At 36.6% G+C, this 22065-nt stretch overlaps 2 protein-coding genes across 3 annotated transcripts; both read left to right on the top strand.

Moving 5' to 3' along the window:
* The first annotated feature begins 941 nt into the window (after positions 1–941).
* cln6a (CLN6 transmembrane ER protein a) lies at positions 942–16603 on the top strand. 2 transcript variants are annotated; one of them, XM_053318204.1, is made up of 8 exons: positions 942–1066; positions 6068–6185; positions 6308–6406; positions 8813–9001; positions 12361–12416; positions 13773–13895; positions 14950–15235; positions 15327–16603. In XM_053318204.1, exons 1-7 carry the CDS (start codon positions 1014–1016, stop codon positions 15218–15220), a joined length of 909 nt encoding a protein of 302 aa, XP_053174179.1. In that variant the 5' UTR covers positions 942–1013; the 3' UTR covers positions 15221–15235; positions 15327–16603. The 2 variants fall into 2 exon arrangements, with proteins under 2 accessions (XP_053174179.1, XP_053174187.1); XM_053318212.1 differs by having other exon boundaries at positions 15324–16603.
* Positions 16604–16899: 296 nt separating this feature from the next.
* calml4a (calmodulin-like 4a) lies at positions 16900–21040 on the top strand. Its single transcript, XM_053320986.1, has 5 exons — positions 16900–16950; positions 17056–17086; positions 17448–17588; positions 18370–18558; positions 20845–21040. Exons 1-5 carry the CDS (start codon positions 16948–16950, stop codon positions 20940–20942), a joined length of 462 nt encoding a protein of 153 aa, XP_053176961.1. The 5' UTR covers positions 16900–16947; the 3' UTR covers positions 20943–21040.
* The last annotated feature ends 1025 nt before the right edge of the window (positions 21041–22065 follow it).

The raw sequence follows: 22065 nt of genomic DNA, 5'->3' as shown, positions 1-22065 counted from the left end.
AAGATATTGATGGCAACAAAAGAGAAGGGAGGTGCGGGTGTACCTAATCTAAAATTGTATTACTGACCCAGCTTCGAGCAATGGCAGGTTGGGTGGTCAGGAATATGGATATGGGGTGGGTATCTATTGAACAGACTTCTCTACTGGGGATATCACTATTTACTCTCCCATTACAATGGCCACTTACAGCAAAAAAACACCTATAAAGTAAAATATGCAAAATAAAAGCGTACAAACACAGCAAACAGTAGTAATGCTGGTTGTCATTTGATTTATTTTTAAACTAGTTTTTAAGTAGGGTAGATTAGGGTAATGTGGGACACTTTTTCCCATTCTGACTTGTTTACCTTATTTACATATGAATCCAATACACTATATCAGCACCTAATATTAATATGAAATCCCTGAGATGTTTCCTTGTTTAATTATATAAAAGACAATCTTTGGATATTGTACTCAAAAGGAACATGGCACTTATATTAATATTCCTCGTGCCAAATCGTGATGTGGGACACTAGTTTTTAGGCTTTGAAATACTTTGATTTATACAAAGCAACCTTATATCTGCCCAAACCTTCTGAAATGTGCATACCCATAATTTTTTGTTAAAAAAACTAATAGCCTGGATGTGTATATTTTAAATAATATAACTTACCCAGTACGCATATTAACTTTAAAATAATTGAATAGAAGAAGAGATAAATACACTGGAGCCTAGTTGTCCCACATTAGTCAATGTCCCACATTACCCTAATCCACCCGAGAAAAATGTGTGTTTTGGTGACTTTGCCTGAAAAACATTGCTGAGGGTTAATTTTACACTGTGCCTTTCAAACTCCTTTGCTGCGCTCTGATTGGTGGATTGAGCTCACGTGCAGCACGAAGGCGGTAACAAGGAAGTGAAACTGAAGTGTAGTGACAGAAAGATGTTTTCACTGTAGTTTAAATCCGTTAACTTTGGTCAGTGAGTAAGACTACGATTAGCTGGACCGACGGTAGCTAGGAGCCCGAAAATGCAGACAACACGAAAACGTCGAGGCAAAGAGCAGAAAGTCACACAGAATAGGTTTGTTATCTTTTAAACATTAGACTGATGTTTACTCACTTTCTTTTGTGTTGTCCCTATTTTCTTAAATGAGGACAGAAGAGCTTATTCAGAAACCACAAGTATGTTGAAATCGTTGCTTCCTAACCTTCTGTTGCCAAGTTACCAATCTTTATTTTTGGCTGTTTCGCTTGTCAGTCTTTTTTTTTTTAGAGACGGAGATAAGTTAAAAACCTCTCTGTTTCTTGTGCTTAGAATAGAAAAACAGGAAATGTAAAAACACTCCAGTGGTAGTATATTTATATATAGACTGATATAAATAGATGCTGAAGCTGTTGATGTTTTTTTTTCTTTTTAAACCTTTCTTTTGACTTCAGGCTGCCTTCACTGTTACCAAGTGACAGTCCATAGCAGGTGCGATTCTAGGATTAGAGGGGCTCAGCTCCTAATGAGAATTTGACATACAATGTTCAAACCCCCTGCTAAATGACTCATTTCAGTGGATAACAATACAATTTATTTTATTAACAATACATATTAATACATAGTAGAGTGATCTACTATAATGTATAATAATAATAATGGTCCACAATAAACAATCACAGATTTCTACAGAGGACTCTGATAGTTAATGAACCCTGAGAGAAAGACAATATTAATGACAAAACTATCCAAATCTGTTTAAATGAAACCATTTGAACCTGTAGCATAAGTGTCTAACAGATAGGCTCGCAAAATAATTAAAGTTGTATAAAATATACTTTTTAGAAAAAAACTCAGACCAAGGGAAAATAAGGATGATAAAATATTTAGAAAGGGAGTAGAGTTGGAGAGAGTGAAGTAGAGTAGAAACCAGGTTAAAATAGATTAAAACGCAAAACAAAATCAAAATGAAATAAAAGAGATAAAGTTTGATGAAAGATGGATTAAAACTAGGCTTAAAAAGAGATTAGAAGACGAAATAAAACATGAATAAGATCGATAGATACAGTTAGGTCCATACATATTTTGGTCAGTGACAGTTTTTCATAATTTTGGCTCTGTAGACCACTACAGTCGATTTGAAATGAAACAATTGAGATGTGATGGAAGTGCAGACTTTGAGCTTTAATTGAAAGGGTTGGACAATTTAAAAAGTTTACATTTTTTTAGGAATTGCAAACATTTTTATACACAGTGAGTCCACTTATTTCAGGGGCTCAAATGTAATTGTACAAACTGAACAATCATGTGTGGGTTTTTTTTCCTCATTTTTTTCCTGTTGATTTGGCCACTCCTAATGTTCTTGAGATCTCTCTGAGGAAATGTTGTTTTTGCGGGTTAAGGACAGCCTGTTTCAAAATCATCGTGAGCTGTTTTGATTGCATGTTGTAGGTTCACAGGAACAGCAAAGACCACTACTTGGAATCAATTCCACAACTGGACTAAAACTTGTTTAAAATAGATTAAAAACACAAAAGAAAAGTAAGAAAATGTAAAATTGTGAATGTGTAGGTTATAATGATGAGCCAGTGTATACAAATCATGAATTAAATGCAGTAATGTTATCTACACAGGCCAGCTGTAGTTTATATATTGTAGTTTATGTGCAGAAGTCAATGTATATAGGTTTCCATTAAGGAGTGAAATGTGGGTCAGCGGAGGAAGTCCGTCTAGAAAAGGAAAGGATGCAATTTATGAGGAAAGTTACGCAAGACTTTCACAAAAACTGCCTGGCTCAGTTAAGGTTTAGTATTTCCATCCTCGAATGCTTTCTGGATGTTTGAATGACAGGAGACGTTTTAGGCGAGGGGGGGGCGTGGAGGTCGACAGCTCTATTAACGGTCCATATCTGCTCTGCTGCTGTTGACATGACTGACAGGGCTGAAGAAATCTGCTGCATTTATCCTATTCTTGGTACATATAAGGAAAGTGAGCAACTGTGTTCAGCATACAGCAGGGAATATGTGAAATGGACACAGTGTACCAATGAGTTGAATAGAGTGCAGGATAAATGACGTAATGGCAAACATAATTTAATCATCAATTTAAATGTGATGATGGTATTTATTAAAAACAACCTTTCACTACACAAACCACAGCCTGTGAGTCGCAGCTTTTTGGTTCTATTAGGAAAGCTAAGATAAGATATTCCTTCATTAGTCCCACAATGGGGACATTTGCATTATTACAGCAGCAAAGTGGACAGTAAATTAGAAGAGCATCAATAAGAAAATAATAAAGAACAATAAATAAGTATGTATAATAGTATAAAAAATAATCGTGATATTATTTACATTATTTACAAGACTAATATTGGTACTGAGATGATATTGTTATTGCACAGTTGAATTGAAATTATTAGTATACATGAAATACTAATATTGAACAGTATTGGGCATTAAAACGTGCAGCGTGTCAAATTGTCTAGGAAACAAAAGTTGTTTGGTTGTGTGAATGCAGGACTCCGCCCTCCTTTCCTTTTCCCCCCTATTCCCTTTTTCGGAGAGTAGCTGTCTAATGAACTGTCAGTATACCAGTGACGAGGTAGGGAAACGGACCAGAAGCTCAGAGTCAAGAGGAGAAAACGTTTTTAGGATGCATCGTTACCTTTTTAGTCAGGTGTGTGGGAACATTGAATACAATAGTGAGGGAGGTAGTGAATGTTATTAATAATAAAAAGAAAAAAGAGGCCGCCTGTAAGCATCTAATATAATGGGGCATCTACACAGGCGTCACCTAAACATATCCCTGCACGCAATGAGGAAAGAGTCGGACTTGATAGTAAAAGAAACAACAAACTCTCCTTCCTGCTGCCTTTCAGAAGGAGTTAGAGTGATCATATCTAAAGATTTACTTTCATTTTTATAGTTGTTGGTGACAACATTTGGTTAAAAAAAAAAAGCTTGTGTTCTATTGTACTTTACCCTCCCACACACAGTTTACTAATTAAATCATCTCCAAACTCTATAAATTGAATGAATTGAGAACCAGCTAGTCAAAACCACCTACGCACCTCTTATTAGTGATGGTCGGACATCCAGGGTAACTGAGAGGCATCTGTATTAGAGCCATAAAAGCCCATACTTAGCTGATGAATTGATGAATGCAGTGAATAAGTGGAGGCTGGCTAGGCACAACATCACAATCCCAGTCACCACAGGCAACGCACAAAACACTGTGAATGTGAATAAAAGACTTGATGATGGACTTACCCCCGTTCAAAACCTTACAGCAAAGAGGGCAGTCTCACTCAATCGAATATCCCGCCTCCTTTTTCAACAAAAGCACCACAGCTCACATGTTTTGTCATCCAAGGAGGAGATGCTACACATAAGCTAATCTATCATGTCTAAACTTAACAATGATGATGATAATAATAATAATAATGATAACAACTTTATTTAGATAGCACCTTTTGTACATAAAATGCTTTATATTTAAAGCAATAAAACTAGTGCAGACAACTTAGAGCAAGTTAAAATAAACAACATGGGTATAAAAAATGAAATAAGATAAAACATTGAAACAGGTAAAAAGGGCTAAAAGTTAAAATACATTTAAAAGGGGAAACTAAATAAAAATAGGTGTAAAATACAAGATAAAACATAGATTAACTAAAAGCTTTGTGACCACAGAGGCTGCCTGTAACTTAGTGAAATACCACCCGATATGCTTAAACCTCATGTGGAGCAGCAGCAGCCTGCCATCCACTCTCCCTTAATTGAGCTCTGAGGAGGTCTGTCAAGGACATCACCATACTGACTGACTGCTGAGAACATCAACGGCCCTCTGGAGCCCTGAAAGAACCCCCCTGTGTCCATTTGAAGAAAATTATACTCAAATCCATGACCTCAACACACAAGGACAGTGCAACCATCAAAGAAGCAAAGACAGCCATCACCCCAAGACCTGGAAAGAAGGTATACGTAAAGACCCTCTTCAGAGAGCTACAGACCGTGATCCGGTTTTTAAATTCCTGCCTTTTCCTGGATGAAGCCTCGTCCCTCATAATCTACGGGGATCTCATCACACAAATTCTGGAGCACAAAGTATGAACAGAAGGTATTGTTGTGGTGACTAAAAAGCTGTCAGGTTTACAGTTATTATGATTCATCCAAAGTCTTTTTCACTGTTATTAATCTCAAAAAGATAAATTACGTGTAATTTATTCTTCCTCGCTGAGTCAATGCAGTGAAGCAAGGGGGGAGATTTTGCCACCCACGGAAACCACAAAAAGAATACTCATCACCTCCTGAGAAGAAGACAGCTATGGCAGAGCTATTATCAGAGCTTTGAAAGCCGAAGAGCAGACCAAGCCCTTTTCCCAAATCATTGAGCAGGAGGTCAGCTCGTACAAAGCAGCAGACAACATTCATGTGAATGCTGATCCACTGACATGCTGGCAGGCGAATGAGAGTACATGTTGTGAAAAACGTGGCAATGCTGGAAGTGTTTTATGTTTATTATAAATAGTAGTGAAACTGGCACTGTTTTTTTCTTTTTTTACTGAATGTTTGAATTGAAAATGTCATTTTTGCAAATAAGACAAAACATAAAGATGCAGCTATACTGAAAGTATTACGCTTGTTTATTAGGCTAAGTAACGTTTTTAAAAGAATAATGTTGATTTCATGCATTATCAATAATCAGAATATTATTTTTGCAAATAAGACAAAATACAGAGAGAACACTGGAAATGGTAACGCAAAACAAACCGAACCGAAACCAGAACCGTGACACAAAAAACTGAACTGTGGGCCTGTTGAACCCCTTTCCTTCTTTTACATATTTACCATAGTCTTCTTAAGTATGTGGATGCAAAAGTGAAAGTATTTCTAAAAATTATTTTGAAAATTTCACAAATTGCGATTTTTAAGTGCTCGATTACCTTTCTCTGTAAAGATATTGACCTAACACTTAAAGTGGTAGACATTTGGGTATTTTAATCTGACTTTCCTGTAGTAGTAAACCCCACAATAAACTGGATCTTACGTTGCGTTATAACACTGACTCACAGTCACTGAAAATGTGTGTTTACAGCAATCGTGGTTGGAAGGAAAATGCGTACCAGAAGAAAAGGCAGCGTTTCCACTTCGACCTGTGGTTCTGTCTGACTCTGCAGAACTGGATACTGGACTTTGGAAGGCCTATTGTCATGGTAAGGAAGGCTCAATGCGTATTATACTAGATCCATACCTACTGTAATTTTAAATATGTTGTGAAAAAAAAAATCAAATGTTCCTTGCAGAGATGAGCACAGTTTATTGGTATTGTGTTTAGATCATCCTTCCTCTGGAATGGTTCCCTCTGAACAAGCCCAGTGCTGGAGACTATTTCCACATGGCCTACAATGTCATAACGCCATTTCTTATGCTCAAGGTAAGTCTGAACCATAGACTGTATGTCTGAACACACTGCTCTTGTATTTCTGTAGGGGAGGGACAAGGGAGTACACTTATTGAAACTCTTCAGCTAGACTAAATAGGAGCCATCATGATAAAAGGTAGATGCATATACCTACTGTATACAGATTGTATAGATGTCTCAACATGATGCAGTTTACCACAGATGATCAAACTGAGAGCCAGTGACTGTAACCCCAGACTATATATGAAGATAGCTATAGTGAGGTGTGATATCACCCATTGGTTTGTATTGGTGTTGGTTTGAAGTTCAGGCTTGTTATGGTTGGTGCCATCTTTTCCCTTTGGAGCTAAGACCTTACAAATAAGGAATGCAGGATGTTGCCTTTCATGCTCTGGAAACACGCCCACTACCTCAGACCAAAGTGAACTCTACTAGTGCACGTTTGGGTAACAGGACAGGTATCGTAATCAAGTAACATTAAACTTACTGAAATATTGTGACTATAGTCTGACTGCGAGTCCCAGAGCTGGGCAGCGAACAGAGCAACATTTTCCAAAATGACCACCAGCATACTTATTACAGGGGCACACATTTAGCAGTTTAGAACATATGACCTATTGAAGAACTAATTTTGAATGGGAGTCATTGATTTATTTGGAGCCAGCATCTAGCGTCAGGTACTTCTCCACTGGCTTTAGCCCTAAACTGTGGTAGTTGCTGCTTAGTCTTCAGAGAAACGTAAAGTGATTATCAATCAATCAATCAGACTTTATTTATATAGCACTATTTATACAATCAAATGTAGCACAAAGTGCTTTACACAACAAACACAAGCAAAACAAAGCGAAGCAAAACCAAAAAGCACACGCAAGCACACACACACGCACACACACACACACACACACACACACACACACACACACACACACACACACACACTTTCTCTCACGCAACACATGCATAAACACTTGAAAGAAGGCAATCACAGGTGTCAGCAGGTGAAAAGCAAAACAATATATTAGATACAGCAGATTGATAGTATAAAATGAACCCAGTGGGAGGAGGGAATAGTGTGCATAATATGCTACTTTTTTGCCATTTTTAAAAGGATCATGATCTTATATATTCAGTATGGGCCAATAAAATTACTATTTTTTTGATTATTGTATTTTCTGATTTACATATCAATGTAAGTTATCTTTTACCATCCTTAATGTTAGTTTTGCCCCCATAATGAAATAATATCCCCACAAGGATCAGCAGTTAGTTTCTGCTTATACTAAATTTGCTGCTCCTGATCTATCAGTACTGAATCTTATTTGCTTGCAATTAACCTGTCTCTTCCATGCATGTACAGTATAATCATAATGCAGATGGATGGGGAAATCTAGTGTCAACTGAGCTATTGGCATTGCTAGAAGTTTGTATATTGTTTTCCAGTTACTGACTTCTCTGAAGGTAAATGGACACAAATCTAATCTTTTCACAGGATAGAAAAGTAAAAATATAGCCAATAGAAACTTGCCTGCTCTTCAGAGGCTGGGACGGGAAGTTCTCTGGGGTTCAGTTCAGTTTAGGGTCACTTCTGTAGCTGTGACAAAAAGTGAATACTGTGAATAGAAGAAAACATATCTAGAATACAAGCAAAAGAGATAAAAGCCAGCCTAGTTATCTCTGAGTTTGTTTTTCCTTGGGTTCTACAAATTCTGGCAGCAGTGCGAGGAAAAAGACACAGATGAAATCAGTTGAAGGACTTTATGTTTATGGGTACAATAACACTACGTTAAGAACAGGGTGGTCCGCATAAACAGATATACAGTAGCCACCGTAGCTGAGCAGACAAAGACAAGACGCATACACCCTTTAACAGAAAAGTCAAGGAAAAAGACTTCATATTATAATATATGCAGTTTAAAGTGATTTCTTGGAAGTGAAGCACAGGCACACTGCAGCAGATGAAAAGCAAGCAGATATGTTCTCTGAAACAGATATCATTTATGAAGAATATGTAAGTAGAGAGGACAATAAATGCATTTGAATAAATATTTACAATAAGAATAAGAAATACATGTTAAAGAATAAGAACAAATCAGAGCAGGGAAGTATCAATTAAATGCTTTGGAGAATAAATAGGTTTTGATATGACATTTAAAACTGATCTGAAAACTGATCTGACCTTGGATCAGTTATGGAGACTGCTCCATGATGTAGAGGCCAGGATGACAGAAGCTAGATCTTCACGGGTCTTGAATTTCGAGCGTGGTGCAATCAGGTTCTGAGAAGCCTAGTGGAGCTGTATAGGATTAGCAAGTCAAGGCCCAAATTGTGTAATGCCTTAAAATCAATCAGAGCGACGTGTGTATATATATATATATATAGATATATATGTGTGTATGTGTGTGTTGCTGCTCCTTACAGTTGATTGAACGCAGTCCGCGGGCGATGCCTCGCTCAGCAGTCTACCTCTGTATCATCACTTTCGTCATGGGGGCCAGCATCCACTTGGTGGGAGACTCCATCAACCACCGGCTCATCCTGAGTGGCTACCAGCTGCACCTGTCGGTCAGAGAAAACCCAATCATCAAAGACCTCCAACCCGCCTCACTGGTAAGACTCGCTTTTTGTTTGATGGCACAAGTAGAGTACAGTTTTATGCCGTGATGGGGATACTGGGAATAATGTAATCCACTGGGAATGTTTTTCCCCTGGCTGTGTTTTGTGATAGAAGTACTAGTCCCTATGCTGGTATATATACAGTATATACAGTCTCTTATCATCTGTCATAATACAACAAAAAACTGTTTCTGTTTTGTTTACTGCGACTCTCCTGAGACTGTTCAGTGACATTAAAACTGAGCTTGTCTTGACTTGTTTGCGAAACATAACACACCACACAAAACATTTCTGTATTGTTATACTTGTTGGATCCTGCAGGAGTGAAGCTTCTTTTTCTCTTTGCTCTTGCATCGCTATTGAATTTTTTTTTTCTTTGTCAGATCATGATTTCCTGACTAAAAACAAAGCGCTATTCTTGTGACAGTGATGTGGCTGTCAGCAAGATGCATAAATAAAATAGAATTAAATAAAGATAAAGACTCTTACAGGTTAACTCATGCATGTTTGTTTCTTGTTACACGGTATTATGGTGAGAAATCATGTTAAGGCCAGAAGTTATAAAACATGTTTACAAGTTAACACTTACATGCAGTTATATAAAATTATATTTCTCCTCTATAATCCCAAACTGATTTTTGATGCTCATGTTTTCATTGTAAGAAAACCAGATAAATCTATGTGGTATCAGAGAACAGAGTTAAATGAGGTTTGTCCAGCGGAAATCATGCTGTTTTATTCAGATTTCTCTTAAACCCTTACCCTAAAGGAGGAAACCAGATTTCTCTTTCCATGGTGTTTCAGGGAAAAAGATGCCAACGATATTCACACTGAAAGTTACATTAGGTGTCTTTGTATCCAGTAATCTCTTACATAATGCTCGGAGTGTCATTGCTTCACTTGTTGAATGCATGTTTTGTTAGATTTTTTTTTCTTCCAGGAGAAATGCTAAACAATAGCTGATTTCAGCTTCTCAAATGTGATGATTTAATGATAGTCTTTGTCATACAGCAGATTATCTTTGGGTTTTGGAGCCTTGGTTGGACAAAACAAGAAATATGAAAATATCAACTCTCTGAAATTATGTTTTCTTATATTAGCTCACATTTTTCACAGTTTTATGACAAAATTATGAATTGATTAATTCAGATAAGAATGTTAGCTGCAGTACAATTAGCTTTATTGCTCACAAAAATGTTCATCTCATACAAAATATTTTTTTTTTTATGTGTATGAAGCTTTACACCAAGTGTTAGCTCATTGTTTAGCTGTTCAACTAGCTGGTGAATATTTAGCAGCTAAAAAGCCAAATATTTCAGGTACAGAGAGTGAATTTGGACTTAATCTAATCTTACAAGCTCAATGCTATCTCAGTATTGTGTTCACAACTTGAACCATCTTGAACCATCTCAGTCTATTTGTTAGAAATGAATGGTTCACCTCAGGAAAAGGATTCACCTCAGTGAAACATCTTTGCTAATAAGCACTGCGGCTGATTTCTAAGATATCTAAGAAGAGAGACTGAGTTGTACTTTTAAGCCTGTGTAGATGTTTTGTTATCAGATGTATTATACATACTTATTCTGCACTATAATTTCACTTGTATTCAAAGCGGTGCACTTAACAGACTTGGAGAGCTGCCAAACCACGTTTCTTTCAAAGGTTTCCATCACAGTAGTAACCCATACTGTGATGGAAACCTTTGAAAGAAATGTGGTAATGTGATAATCACTGTGTTAAGAAATTCATTCTTGGAAGAGGTACAATATCTCCTGCATTTCAGGAATTATGTGAGTGTCTATAAAGCAATGAGAAATAGATTTCTACACAGGTGCAAGCTCAGTGAGGTTAATGAATTCCTCTAAATGAAATGTTTAAAGATTTTGTTCACCCGCTGAGCAGAAACATCAGTTCTATATGACTGCACAGGTGCGACTGAGTTGAGAATGATTTGAACTTCATCAAACTGAGATTAAAAAAATGTTCATTTCATTTGCAAACTCATTGTCTGCCACTAATGCTTCCTGAGTGGCTGACAGTTCAGTCAACCCATTCATAGGGTTGACACAGTAAGTGTTTGTTATTGTTGCATTTAAAAGCCTTTTACCGTTGTGGCTTGTATAACCTCTTCAGCATTCATTATAGCCCCTTATTTTTTCTGCACGTTGCATTTATCTTGTGTCCTTGTTTTTTAAGAAATCTGTTTATGTTCATAGTATGTTTAGCATCCCTAGTTATGTACCTCTTGCTATTTGGATAGATTTCTATCTTCTTGTATGGTATCACTGACATAAAACTTTAAAGAATTTGGTTGTATAATAAGCATCTTTTCTGCTCTTTTGTTGTTTTAATACATAAATTGCTGTGAGCAGCAGTACGTTAACCTCTCATATCTACACCAAACTCTGTTTTTGATATATAAATGAATATAAAGCATGTTATTAGAAATGATTAGTATTTTAGTTCAGATGTCTCTGTTTGATACATATAGACTCATCACATAGTTTATGAAGACGTAGAGTCTGTAGAGGTATACAGTGTGTTCCCTCATAATACTGCCAGATATTATGTGCACTGATAGACATGGAGTTGTAATAAGTATTTGCAATGCACCTTTTTTTCCTGTCACTGATGGGAGTTCTTAAGTGAAATTAAACACTACACTATGAAGCTGCCTACAGAGGTCCTGAGGGGACTTGATATGTAAAATTTATTAGCATATACTGTTTGAATAAGGATTTACCTCAGAGGGCAGTACACATGTGTACATCGTTTTAGTTTAATCCCATAACAAGCTTCAAACACCAAGAGGAGACTGTAAATGGAGAAGGATATCAGACCGTTTACTTTTGTGAATTAATGATTTTTAATTATTATACTTTTATATTATATTATAAACTGTCTTTAAACTCCTCAGCATATATTCTCCAAGTCTCTGAACCATACTGGAAGGATAAACATGATTTTCCTTAAAAAATATTCTCTCATTCGATGTTTTGATGTTGTTTGACAGCTCCATCTAACAAGTTGTCTGCCTGGGTTATCTGGTGACTGCAAATGTGACAGCATGTGATTCACATCATTTTCACATTCATCAAACCGTTCAGTGACCCTTTTTGCCCCACATGCAAGCGCCTGCATTCGTTATGTTTCTCTGCTCTTATATACAGGTTTTTCTCTCTAATTTACAACCTGCTACTAAATGTTGTGGAACAGTAGGTGGCACTGTTGTATAAGGCTGCTAGTACCTCGCTGCTGACCAACCAGTGCCGAGCAACATGTTGTAGACTGTGCCTGATAATCCTGTGATGAGTTTCTGATAATGATTCTTGCTTTCTGTTCTTCCTTCACAGATTGACTCCTTTGAGCTGCTGTATTACTACGATGAACAGCTGGGACATTTAATGTGGTACGTGTCTGTGATAATTATCTGGGCTGTGTATGCACAGTGACAGGAAATTAGTGGAACATAGCAGAATGTAATAAAGGGTCGCACGCTTTACAGTATCAGTATAAAGCAAAGTTTGAATGATGAATCTGATTTTAATGACTGTAGTGTCGAGAAAGGGATTGGGTTTTATTATAAGCAGTAAGAGGACAGTGTGTGTCTCTCCCTTTTCTCACAAATTTGGACAGTTATATGACAGTTAAGTGGCACAATTATAATACCCTCAGTCTGACTGTAACAGGATTCCTAGTTTGTGCTATACAATACTGATGCCATGGGTGTAATGATGTGATCTGTTGCATGTGTTGTTTTATTATCGCACCTCTGGACAGGACGGACTGAGCTGACAAAACAAATGAATGAAAAATACTACAGTGTAAAGAGAGAATATATGTTTTTATATGATTTAAAACAACAAAAAAGATAACTCACAAGCTGTGAATACAAGATAGAGTTTTAGTGAGGTTGAAATTATGAAAGAAAATAAAATCACTAAAGTCACTGAATCCTAGCAGGGTGATGAGATTTATTATTGATGTTGCAGAAGTAAGAAGCTGTAAAAAAGAGAAAAAAAAGAAAAAAAGAACAACAACAATAAAGGCACTAGTTGAAATAAGAAAGAAAGAAAGAAAAAAAAGGCAGCACTATGCGACAAGCCTCTGTGACCTACAGGGACACATTTCTATGAACCACACCATTACAGGGCCTTTGTTGCAGTGTTTACTTTCAGCACCAGAGCGTGGGCAGAGTATATAAGTGTTATGTAAGTGATAATACACAATGAGAAGCCACAGATTGTTGTTTCATTCAACAAGTTCATCATTTTCTCTATCAGGACAACTCAGAATTTATTGCTGCACTCATATTTGGACTTCAGTCAGTTTATTCCTTGTTTAGATTTGTTTTACAGTTAAGTGGTCATGAAGAGTTTGGCTTACAGTGAGTACTGTTCCTATGGTTACCTACAGTACCTACAACACAGATTTAGGTTGGTAGTTAAACTGTTAAGTGAAACTATGTATGAGGTGTTAATACGTGTATGGTATGTAATATTTATCAATAATTCTTCCAGATGAAAAACATATTAGTTCATTAATGTTAGAAGATTTTTCTGGCCAAAACATTTCATGATTTATCATCTGAGGGAAAAATTAATCTTTCCCTTTTAAGGTGATATTTTTAACTAAATTGTGGATAAACACATACTGCACCTCTTAGCTAATTTTTGCATCATCCCACTTACAAAGACATGTGTGAATCTACCTGTGATCAGTCCATAGTACATGTAATAAGAACATGCCTCTCATCCTATTTCAGGTATATTCCTTTCTTCATCATTCTGTTTATCTACTTCACTGGATGCTTCACTGACGCCAAAGACCAGAAGAAGCTTCCTGTCTCTGGTTGGCTGTTGCTGGGACCCAGCGCTCTCTACTATTGGTCAGTGGCCTTCTCACATCTTTGAAAAACGTTGTTCTGTATTACAGCAGCAGTGTTTGGACGACTCGTGACTTCAGGGTTTTGTTAAAGGGAATAAAAAGAGTTTTCAGTCAGTTCATCAGCCTTTAAAGTAGCCTGAATGATAAGACGTGTCTAAAGAAATAATGAAATCTGATGATATTCTTTAGTAAATCCATACTTTCACTGTTCATTACATAAGTGCTTTGTACTCTCTGGAACGATATCTTTAGTTTCTTAATCCTCTTCTTCCTGCTTCGTACTCTTCATCTTCCTCATCTGAATCACCTTGAAAGATAGAACATAGATAGCAAACAGAAGCTGGAGTACAAAGCAGTCGTAGTAAAAGTTGATAAAGAAAAGAGGGAATTTAAGAATACATAAATATGAAATATGTACATAGTATAAAATAGATAATTAAAAGGACTGACAGAAAATAATGACATGGCCTCAAACACCTATTCATATGCACAGTGTTTGATGTGTGATGAATGTTTACATCCATAAACAGCTGCTTCAAGATTAAAGACATGTTTCTTACAATATATAGTAGTATAGTAGTATATAGTATAATTAGATCTTATGAAACTTTTTTTCCCATAAATGTGTGTTCTGACTTTGGCTTAAGGGCCTTCAGTATATTTTCTAATTAACTTAGTAAATATTCAGTGAAGTTATTGCCCATTTAATTCAGTCCTCATAATGAACCATCTTTTTGCATTATAAGCCACATGTCTTTTGTTTTACTTGACCAACTTTGCTAGTTGTATAGATTGTCCCATCCTAAAAATCTCAGAGTGCTTAGCAGTAAACACATTGTGCTGTAATGTAAACAACATTGTACAAAACAACTTGAGGTCACTTGAAAGACAAAATGACAAAAAATGAATAACACCAGATGGCTTTTGTAGGGATTTAAACGAGCACTGATGTCTTCATGGATGCTGTGTACAGATGCCTTAAAAAATTGTAAATACAATGTTAACATTTCTCAGTCAATTCCTGATGCTGTTTGCTTTTTTCTCATTTGTTGAAGGTACTTAGTCACTGAAGGACAAATCACTGAACTCTTCCTCATCACCTTCCTTGCCATGGTTGTCATGGTGATATATCAACAGCGTAAAGGCCTCAGCCCTGACAGCAATGGCCTGTTCTTGTTCTGTAGTTTCTCTCTCACTGTGCTTCTTGTGGCACTGTGGGTGGTCTATCTGTGGAATGACCAGGTGCTACGCAACAAGTACCCCGGACTTATATATGTGCCAGAACCCTGGTCCTACTACACGCTACATATCAAGGAAAACTACTGAGTCACATCTGTCCAGGTTTGTATCCCTCTCTGTTTGCAGAAAATGTGTTGTTTTTGAACAGCTTTCCTTTACACTTACATTTGCTTGTCCTTTCTTTCTTCAGCAGATATCCTGTGACGGGAATATCAGCTGCACTCAGACACGAATGATGAAGGCCGCTGATGTGCACCCACCTCTCTGTTTCTTTCTGCATTGATTCACACAGACTTGAAACATGCAATCTAATCTGTTAAAACTGCTCAGGTCTTGTGATGAGACTGAGATATCATAAACTAGGTCAGCACATGCATGTGACATACAGCAGGTTAATAGAAAGCTAAACCTGCTCTCTGCTCACATCTCATGCTCCTGCTTGAAAAATACTATACTTTTTATTTTGATGATTTAAAAAAAAGTATCCAGTTCTACTTTTACAATCCTGCAGTTATGCCATGTTGCTTACTTATATGAAAGAGATCACCTTCGCAAGCAAGTTTTTTTTCCCCATTACCCATCAATAAACTGACTGAATTCAAGAGGTCAACTGCATCTTAACCAGCCAAGTGAACGGAAGAGTTGACCTCTTGCAAACAAATTTGAAAGGTAAATAACAGATATAGTCACTGAAAATAGAAAAAAATCCAAATTCTTACCTTGCTAAACTTCGCCAAAGAATCCAATCAATTGACAAAATAAAAAATATCGCCCCTTTCAAGTGAGGAGCACAAAGTTCAATAACGAGTTACAAAGTACCACTCGAACAACAGCATGAAAGAACTGTTATGCGAACAATAGCATCAATCGGACAGACAGGTAACTTTATTAAAATGTGTCAAAGGATTTTAGAGCAGAGTACTGAATGAATGGAGGACTGTTTTTAAAGCTGTATTTTTCTAAAAAGAAGTATAAATTCTCAGGTATTTAAATGTCACATGCTTTGCCAGGTTTTTTTGTGAAATTTAGGCTGTCATTCATTAAAACATGTGAACTGTAAACTACCATGCAGTATCAACATACAGGACTGTGCTTACAGTATTATTATATGGGACACTGACATACAGGTATCACTGAATTGTCGCCCAGTCGATGGCCAACATGCACTCACTGCTATCACACTCATTGCCAACATACTGTTCTGTATTGCATGATTTTGACATGCTGTTCATAAGTGTTGTTCATTACATTACATTATTCAAAAGTGAAGAAAACCATCTTTTTGGAAGCTCATTTTTTATTAATTGTTACATTTTTCGACATGTTGAGAGAAGATCTTTCTTGTGTTTGTATTTGATGTTTAATTGTGTTCATGTTTTGTTCTGTTTTTATTTGTTGCTTGGAAAATACTGTTGAGTTGCTATTTAGTAACTGGTTCCTCATTTGTTGTTATATCTTAATTAAAATGATTAAGTTGACATTCTAATTGGTGGTTCTTATTTTTTGTTTTTTGTTTGTTTTTGTTGGCCTTACCTTATTTGGCCCAGAATGTGCTGTAGAGAAAACTTACAACTGTTGTTGACTGGTAATAAATGGTCCCTTCCTTTTTATTGGAAGGGTTACGGGTCACGGGTAAAGGGAAAGGACAAAGCAGCGCTGTGGATCTGATATCTGTGTTTCCACAGCAACACATATTAAATTACGTGGAGGCTTACAGGTGGTGGACTTTAAACTGAGGTGGAGGGACAGGTGGGGAGTGACGCAGCTTACAGACAACTCTCTGCTTCCTGGAAAGACACAAGGGAGCTATAAAAATGGTAAGAGCAACATTTTCTTTCTCCTGTAAGCTTTTTTAAAACATATTTTCTTATGTAACAGCATTTTTATGAACTTGCCTATAACACACTATTGTCATCTTACAGGCTAAATTCTTCACACCAGCTCAAATCAATGGTAAGAATACTCCACAGCAGCGCATGTTGTTTTCTATCTATCTGTCACTATGATTAATTGATGTTTGAAATGTCCTATTTGTCAATCCCTCTTTTTAATAATTCCTTCAAAAATGTATCATGTAATAATCATCGTGAAAGATGGTGAAATAGAAACAAAGACGGTTTTAAGAGCAAATTTCAAAATCGGATCAAAGTCTGATCTTGTTCAGTCTTGTTACTTCCCTTAAATGCCAGTGTATTATAAGTCAATCTGCTTTTGTTTGATGGGTAAACTATATTGAAAGTGCTCTCACTCAATAATACTATGAAGTAAACTACAATGATGAAGTTCAATACATTTCCTTTGTCCCTTTTCCCAGAATTCAAGGAGTGCTTCTCCTTGCATGACAAGAAACAAAAGGGAAAGATTGACGCTAAGGACCTGATCACAGTCATGCGCTGCCTGGGTACAAGCCCCACGTTTGGTGAAATTGACAGACATCTTCAAGTTCACAAAATCGGTAAAAGCACAGCACAAAAACTAACTGAAAAAGTTAAAACAGGTCTGAAAAGTTATCCTTATTTGGATTTTATACACGTAACTGTGCAGGAGCAGCATAAACATTGAGACATTTCATTCAGGTCTTTCTAGCATATGTTAATTTTGAATCAGTGTGTTTTTAACTGTATTCAATATTGACTACACATGTGTTTTGTTTAATTTAAAGCTAGGGCTGCAACAAACAATTATTTTTTAATATTGATTAATCTGTAGATGATGTGTTAGATTAATTGGTTTTAAAAACATCTGATTCCCAAAAATATGCGATTTACTAAAATGACAATGAGTTAAAGCACCAAATGTTTGTCATTTCTGCTTTAAACATGACCTGAAGGATTAATCAGTTATCAAAATAGTAGCTGATTCATTTATAATCTTTTATTTCACCAAAAACATTTGTGTAAAGGGGGACATTACACTCTGTACAACATCTAATACCTTGAAAAAAAAAACTACAAAAAGCTCTTAACAGGAATAAAAAGAGAAACCATACATAGAGAAACAAGGAAGGGATCCCTTTTCCAAAAACATGTTTTATTCCCTTATGTGAATTTTCAGTATTTTCAGTATTCTGTCACCTACTGGCCCTCACAGTCGATCATAAGTAGTATCAGTAAAAAATAATGCCATTATTGTCAAAATGAAAGTAACACATTATTTCAAACAAAACTCAGTAATCTTTGTTTCATGATCATGATTATAAGGCCTTTGGATCTAATTTGTGTTGCATTTGTGTTTAGACAAGAAAGGTGAGCTGGACTTCTCCATGTTCCTGACCATGATGCACAGACAGATGCAACAGGAAGACCCCAAGTCAGAAATCCTGGCGGCCCTGAGGATGACGGACAAGCAGAAGAAAGGATACATCCAGGCATCTGAGCTCCGAGCCAAGCTCACATTGTTAGGAGAGAAACTTACCCACAAAGAAGGTAAAGTATTATAAATGCTGATTCTAAAAAAGGAGCAGTCTCAAGAGGAGAATCTGCACAATGTGGAAGCTGTTCTTCACAAAGACTACAGAAAACCACTAAGTTGCGGTGTAAATACTAAGCTGACAGCAAAAATGTTTTACTTTTTATAATACACAGTATGCAGTTTTAGGTATTGTTCTCTAAGTCAAAGTAAGAAAGGAGATATTTGGTTCAGGGTTATTGTACAGACTGGATTTTAAATGCTTACTCAGCTTTAATTTAAGGATATTTATACCAACAGTATCACTTTTTATTCATCCCTCAAAGTAAAAAGTGCCATAAGTTAATCTAATAACCTAATATGGATGTGAACACCTCAAAGATTCTTCAAGAGCAAGAAGCTTAAAACGTCACTCTTAATATCTCATTAAATTATACCTGCATTAGGAGCTACAGTGTGCCGACCTTTTTTCAACTTTAATGCGTGTCGGAGCAGAGCCAAAACAATGAAAAACCCCTGTCCTGATAGTTTCTGACTGCAGTGAATATCAAATGGTAATAGTTTACCATTTGATATTCTCCAAACCATACAAATTCCACTTTTTAGCCATAGTAGTCTATGGCTAAAAAGTGGAATTTGTAAGGATTGGAGTTGGGGATGTGGCGGATTTTGTTTTAACCTGTTTGCATTAGATGAGACTGTAACTGATGGTTGGAACTATGAAATGAAAAAAAACAAAAAAAAACAAATCAATGCATTTTTCAGTCAAAATAATGGATTTCTAGCTCAGGCTGCCACTACTGCTCTGATACATACAGCACACTTGAGTTTTTTCTTTTCCTTCCATTTACTGCATCTTCCCATGGCACGGTGAGCCAAACAAAGAAAACAATCCACTGTGAACCTGACCGCAGCGAGTCTGGCTTTAGAGCTGAGCTCAGTTTTTCGCTGGGAATCACAAGCTATTCCATAAATCCTCTGCAGTTTGCCTTTTCTTGTCACATTTGTAGTACCTTGAAACTATTTGTGTATTTGTTACGCTACAACTAAAGTGAAGCATACACCAATTATTTGGAGAGAACTTTTGGTGATATGAAATCATTCAAGAACAGCAGCCAGTTTTCATTAGCGATTCAGTTCACGCTTACAGAGGTTTTGAGAGTTATATACTGAAAGTTACAACAGTAATTTCTCTTTATGGACACAGTGGATTCTGTACTTTTGGTGTGTCAACACCGACTATGATGAGAGAAAAGCCAAAGTATTAAAAATGAGTTGTCCAGCATTTTTGAAGATAAGAGTTTGATGCATGAACTCCTGCAGGGATTTAGATAGTCAGTTAAATCTCTGGGGGTTGATTTTGATGGTGTGGTTTTTAAAAAATGTCCAAGCATAGATACTCATACATTTACCAGACTAAAAGCAACACAAAGATCCAACTCACAGTACTGTCAGCACACTGTCACCGAATGGATGCTGTGCACATTAAGCAGTTCAGGCTACATTCAATGAAGATTATCTGTTTCCCCCTGGGGAGACTTTCATCAAGTTGTGGGATTTCTAAACTACTGAGGCAGACAGTGATGCCACTATACTGAAAGACGAGACAATAGCTCTTTGAGGCTGTCCAGATCCTATCTGCAGCAGTTCTAAGTAATAATAATGAAGATGATGTCATTCAGTTGCTGCTGTAATACACCAGTTTGTTGAGGATTCAGAAGACTTTTGTTGGCTTGATTTTGAACTAAATGGCTCTTCAATAAAGCAGCATTCAAAATTAATTTGACCTTTTACTCAAGTAGCGAGACACAAATCCTGCATTCAATTATTAAAATTAAAAATACAAAAGCATTAACAGAAAAGATCATGCAGAAAAACAGTCCCTGTATGCACTAGTACTGACGTTCTAGTACTGACGATGTTCAGTTATATAATTATTGTTTCTAACATCATATTTAAAACATGTACAAGCTTTTTGAATAGAAATCCACAATAATAAGGCAAACTCTTTAGATTTGTACTGGTGATAGTGTATAAATGATACAAACTCTTATTATACTGACAGTATACACAGGTTTTTAGTGCAGGTTATGAATGTTGCCATTTCTAAACTATGAAGCTCAGCTGTCAGGCAGTCAAAAACTCCCACAGACGAGGAGTTTCTGATTGCCTGACTGTGCCTGACTCTGACTGCTGTTTATCTCATAGCTCTGAATCACCGTGGGAGACGAATGAGTTTTCAGGCAGTGCTCTCTTTCGTCAAGTTCACTTATAAACCCGTTCTCTCTGTCTTCTCTCTCTAGTGGATGAGCTGTTTAAAGAGGCACACGTCAAGTCAAACGGGACAGTCAACTATGAAGAGTTCACCCAGATGGTGACGCTGCCACCTGTCGATTACTAATTTTACAGGAAGAATACTTAAAGCAACAGCCATGATGGGAAATCACATCTACACACACTTAACACAGTTATCTAAGCTTGCAGATATGACATACTGCATTCATTCTACCCATTCCTGAGATTGACGATTCTCTCCTGGCAGACAATTGAGATTGAAAATATTCTTTCCTCATCATAATTCAGCGATCAGTTTAATTGAATGCAGAAATTCTGGTCAAGCCCATAAACACCAGCTTGTCTCTGTGTCTGAAAATAGGTAGTAGTAGTAGTAGGTAATAGTAACGCAGCCACACTGAGTTGTAAAAATCACTTGCCTTGCATTTTGTCTTCGTTTGATAGTTTTAGCAGATACACAGACAGGGGATGCAGGAAGAGAGAGGAGGATGACCTACAATAAAGCTCCTCATCCAGAGTAAATGTAAAAACCATCAGAATCTCAGGACGCTTCTTTTAAAATGATAAAATGCAGTACAAGTGATTTAATTTCACATTTAACCAGTCAGTTTTCTCCTCCCTACACCTTTTGACACCTAAACAAATCAATCTTAACTGGATGTCACTTCTGATATTTTGTGTGCTCTTCTGTATGCATGTGTGCAGTATTTCAAACCTTCATGATGTTGTTATTCTTTATGTGTCATTGTTAATTTTACACACATCAGTGTTATAAAATGCAATTTAAGTTTCATTGACATTTTTTGGTTGTGTGGCATGACCTGTGGGTTTGAAATGAACATAGTGACTTACACTGTTGGAAATCTTATTTGAAGCCCTCCGTGATCTGTTTCTGGGTGTCGGCTCCTCTGTCATCAAAAGTCTCTCATAAATGATTATTTGACATTTATATTTGTGAATTTTGTGTTTTTTCTCCCACAAAGACCACTGCAATAAAACATCTGTTTTACAGGTTTTATTTAGTAGTATAAAGCACAGTATAATATAAATATCCATACATAATAACACATACTGATTATTAAATTGAAACATTTCCTTTAAGACACGTACTTGTTGTATCAACAGTTCATTTAAATTGAGTTTACAACGGTTATGAGATGGCAGTCAGTCAACTGAGTGCTTTGATAAATACTGCTACAGAGTGTCATTTCTATTTAAGGCCTACTGTA

Source organism: Scomber japonicus, chromosome 1 (assembly GCF_027409825.1).
Source record: "Scomber japonicus isolate fScoJap1 chromosome 1, fScoJap1.pri, whole genome shotgun sequence".
In the NCBI taxonomy this organism is placed as follows: domain Eukaryota; kingdom Metazoa; phylum Chordata; class Actinopteri; order Scombriformes; family Scombridae; genus Scomber; species Scomber japonicus.
The sequence above is the reverse complement of the archived record's forward strand: the minus strand, read 5'-3'. Positions and strand labels throughout refer to the sequence as shown.

What these genes read in the sequence shown, in the direction of transcription:
- cln6a (XM_053318204.1), top strand. Translation starts at nt 1,014, where the DNA reads ATGCAGACAACACGAAAACGTCGAGGCAAAGAGCAGAAAGTCACACAG. An exon ending in CAGAAAGTCACACAGAATAG is followed by an intron (nt 1,067 to 6,067) that starts GTTTGTTATCTT and finishes GTGTGTTTACAG; the next exon opens with CAATCGTGGTTGGAAGGAAA. An exon ending in TTGGAAGGCCTATTGTCATG is followed by an intron (nt 6,186 to 6,307) that starts GTAAGGAAGGCT and finishes TATTGTGTTTAG; the next exon opens with ATCATCCTTCCTCTGGAATG.
- calml4a (XM_053320986.1), top strand. An exon ending in CACACCAGCTCAAATCAATG is followed by an intron (nt 17,087 to 17,447) that starts GTAAGAATACTC and finishes CCCTTTTCCCAG; the next exon opens with AATTCAAGGAGTGCTTCTCC. An exon ending in GAAACTTACCCACAAAGAAG is followed by an intron (nt 18,559 to 20,844) that starts GTAAAGTATTAT and finishes TTCTCTCTCTAG; the next exon opens with TGGATGAGCTGTTTAAAGAG.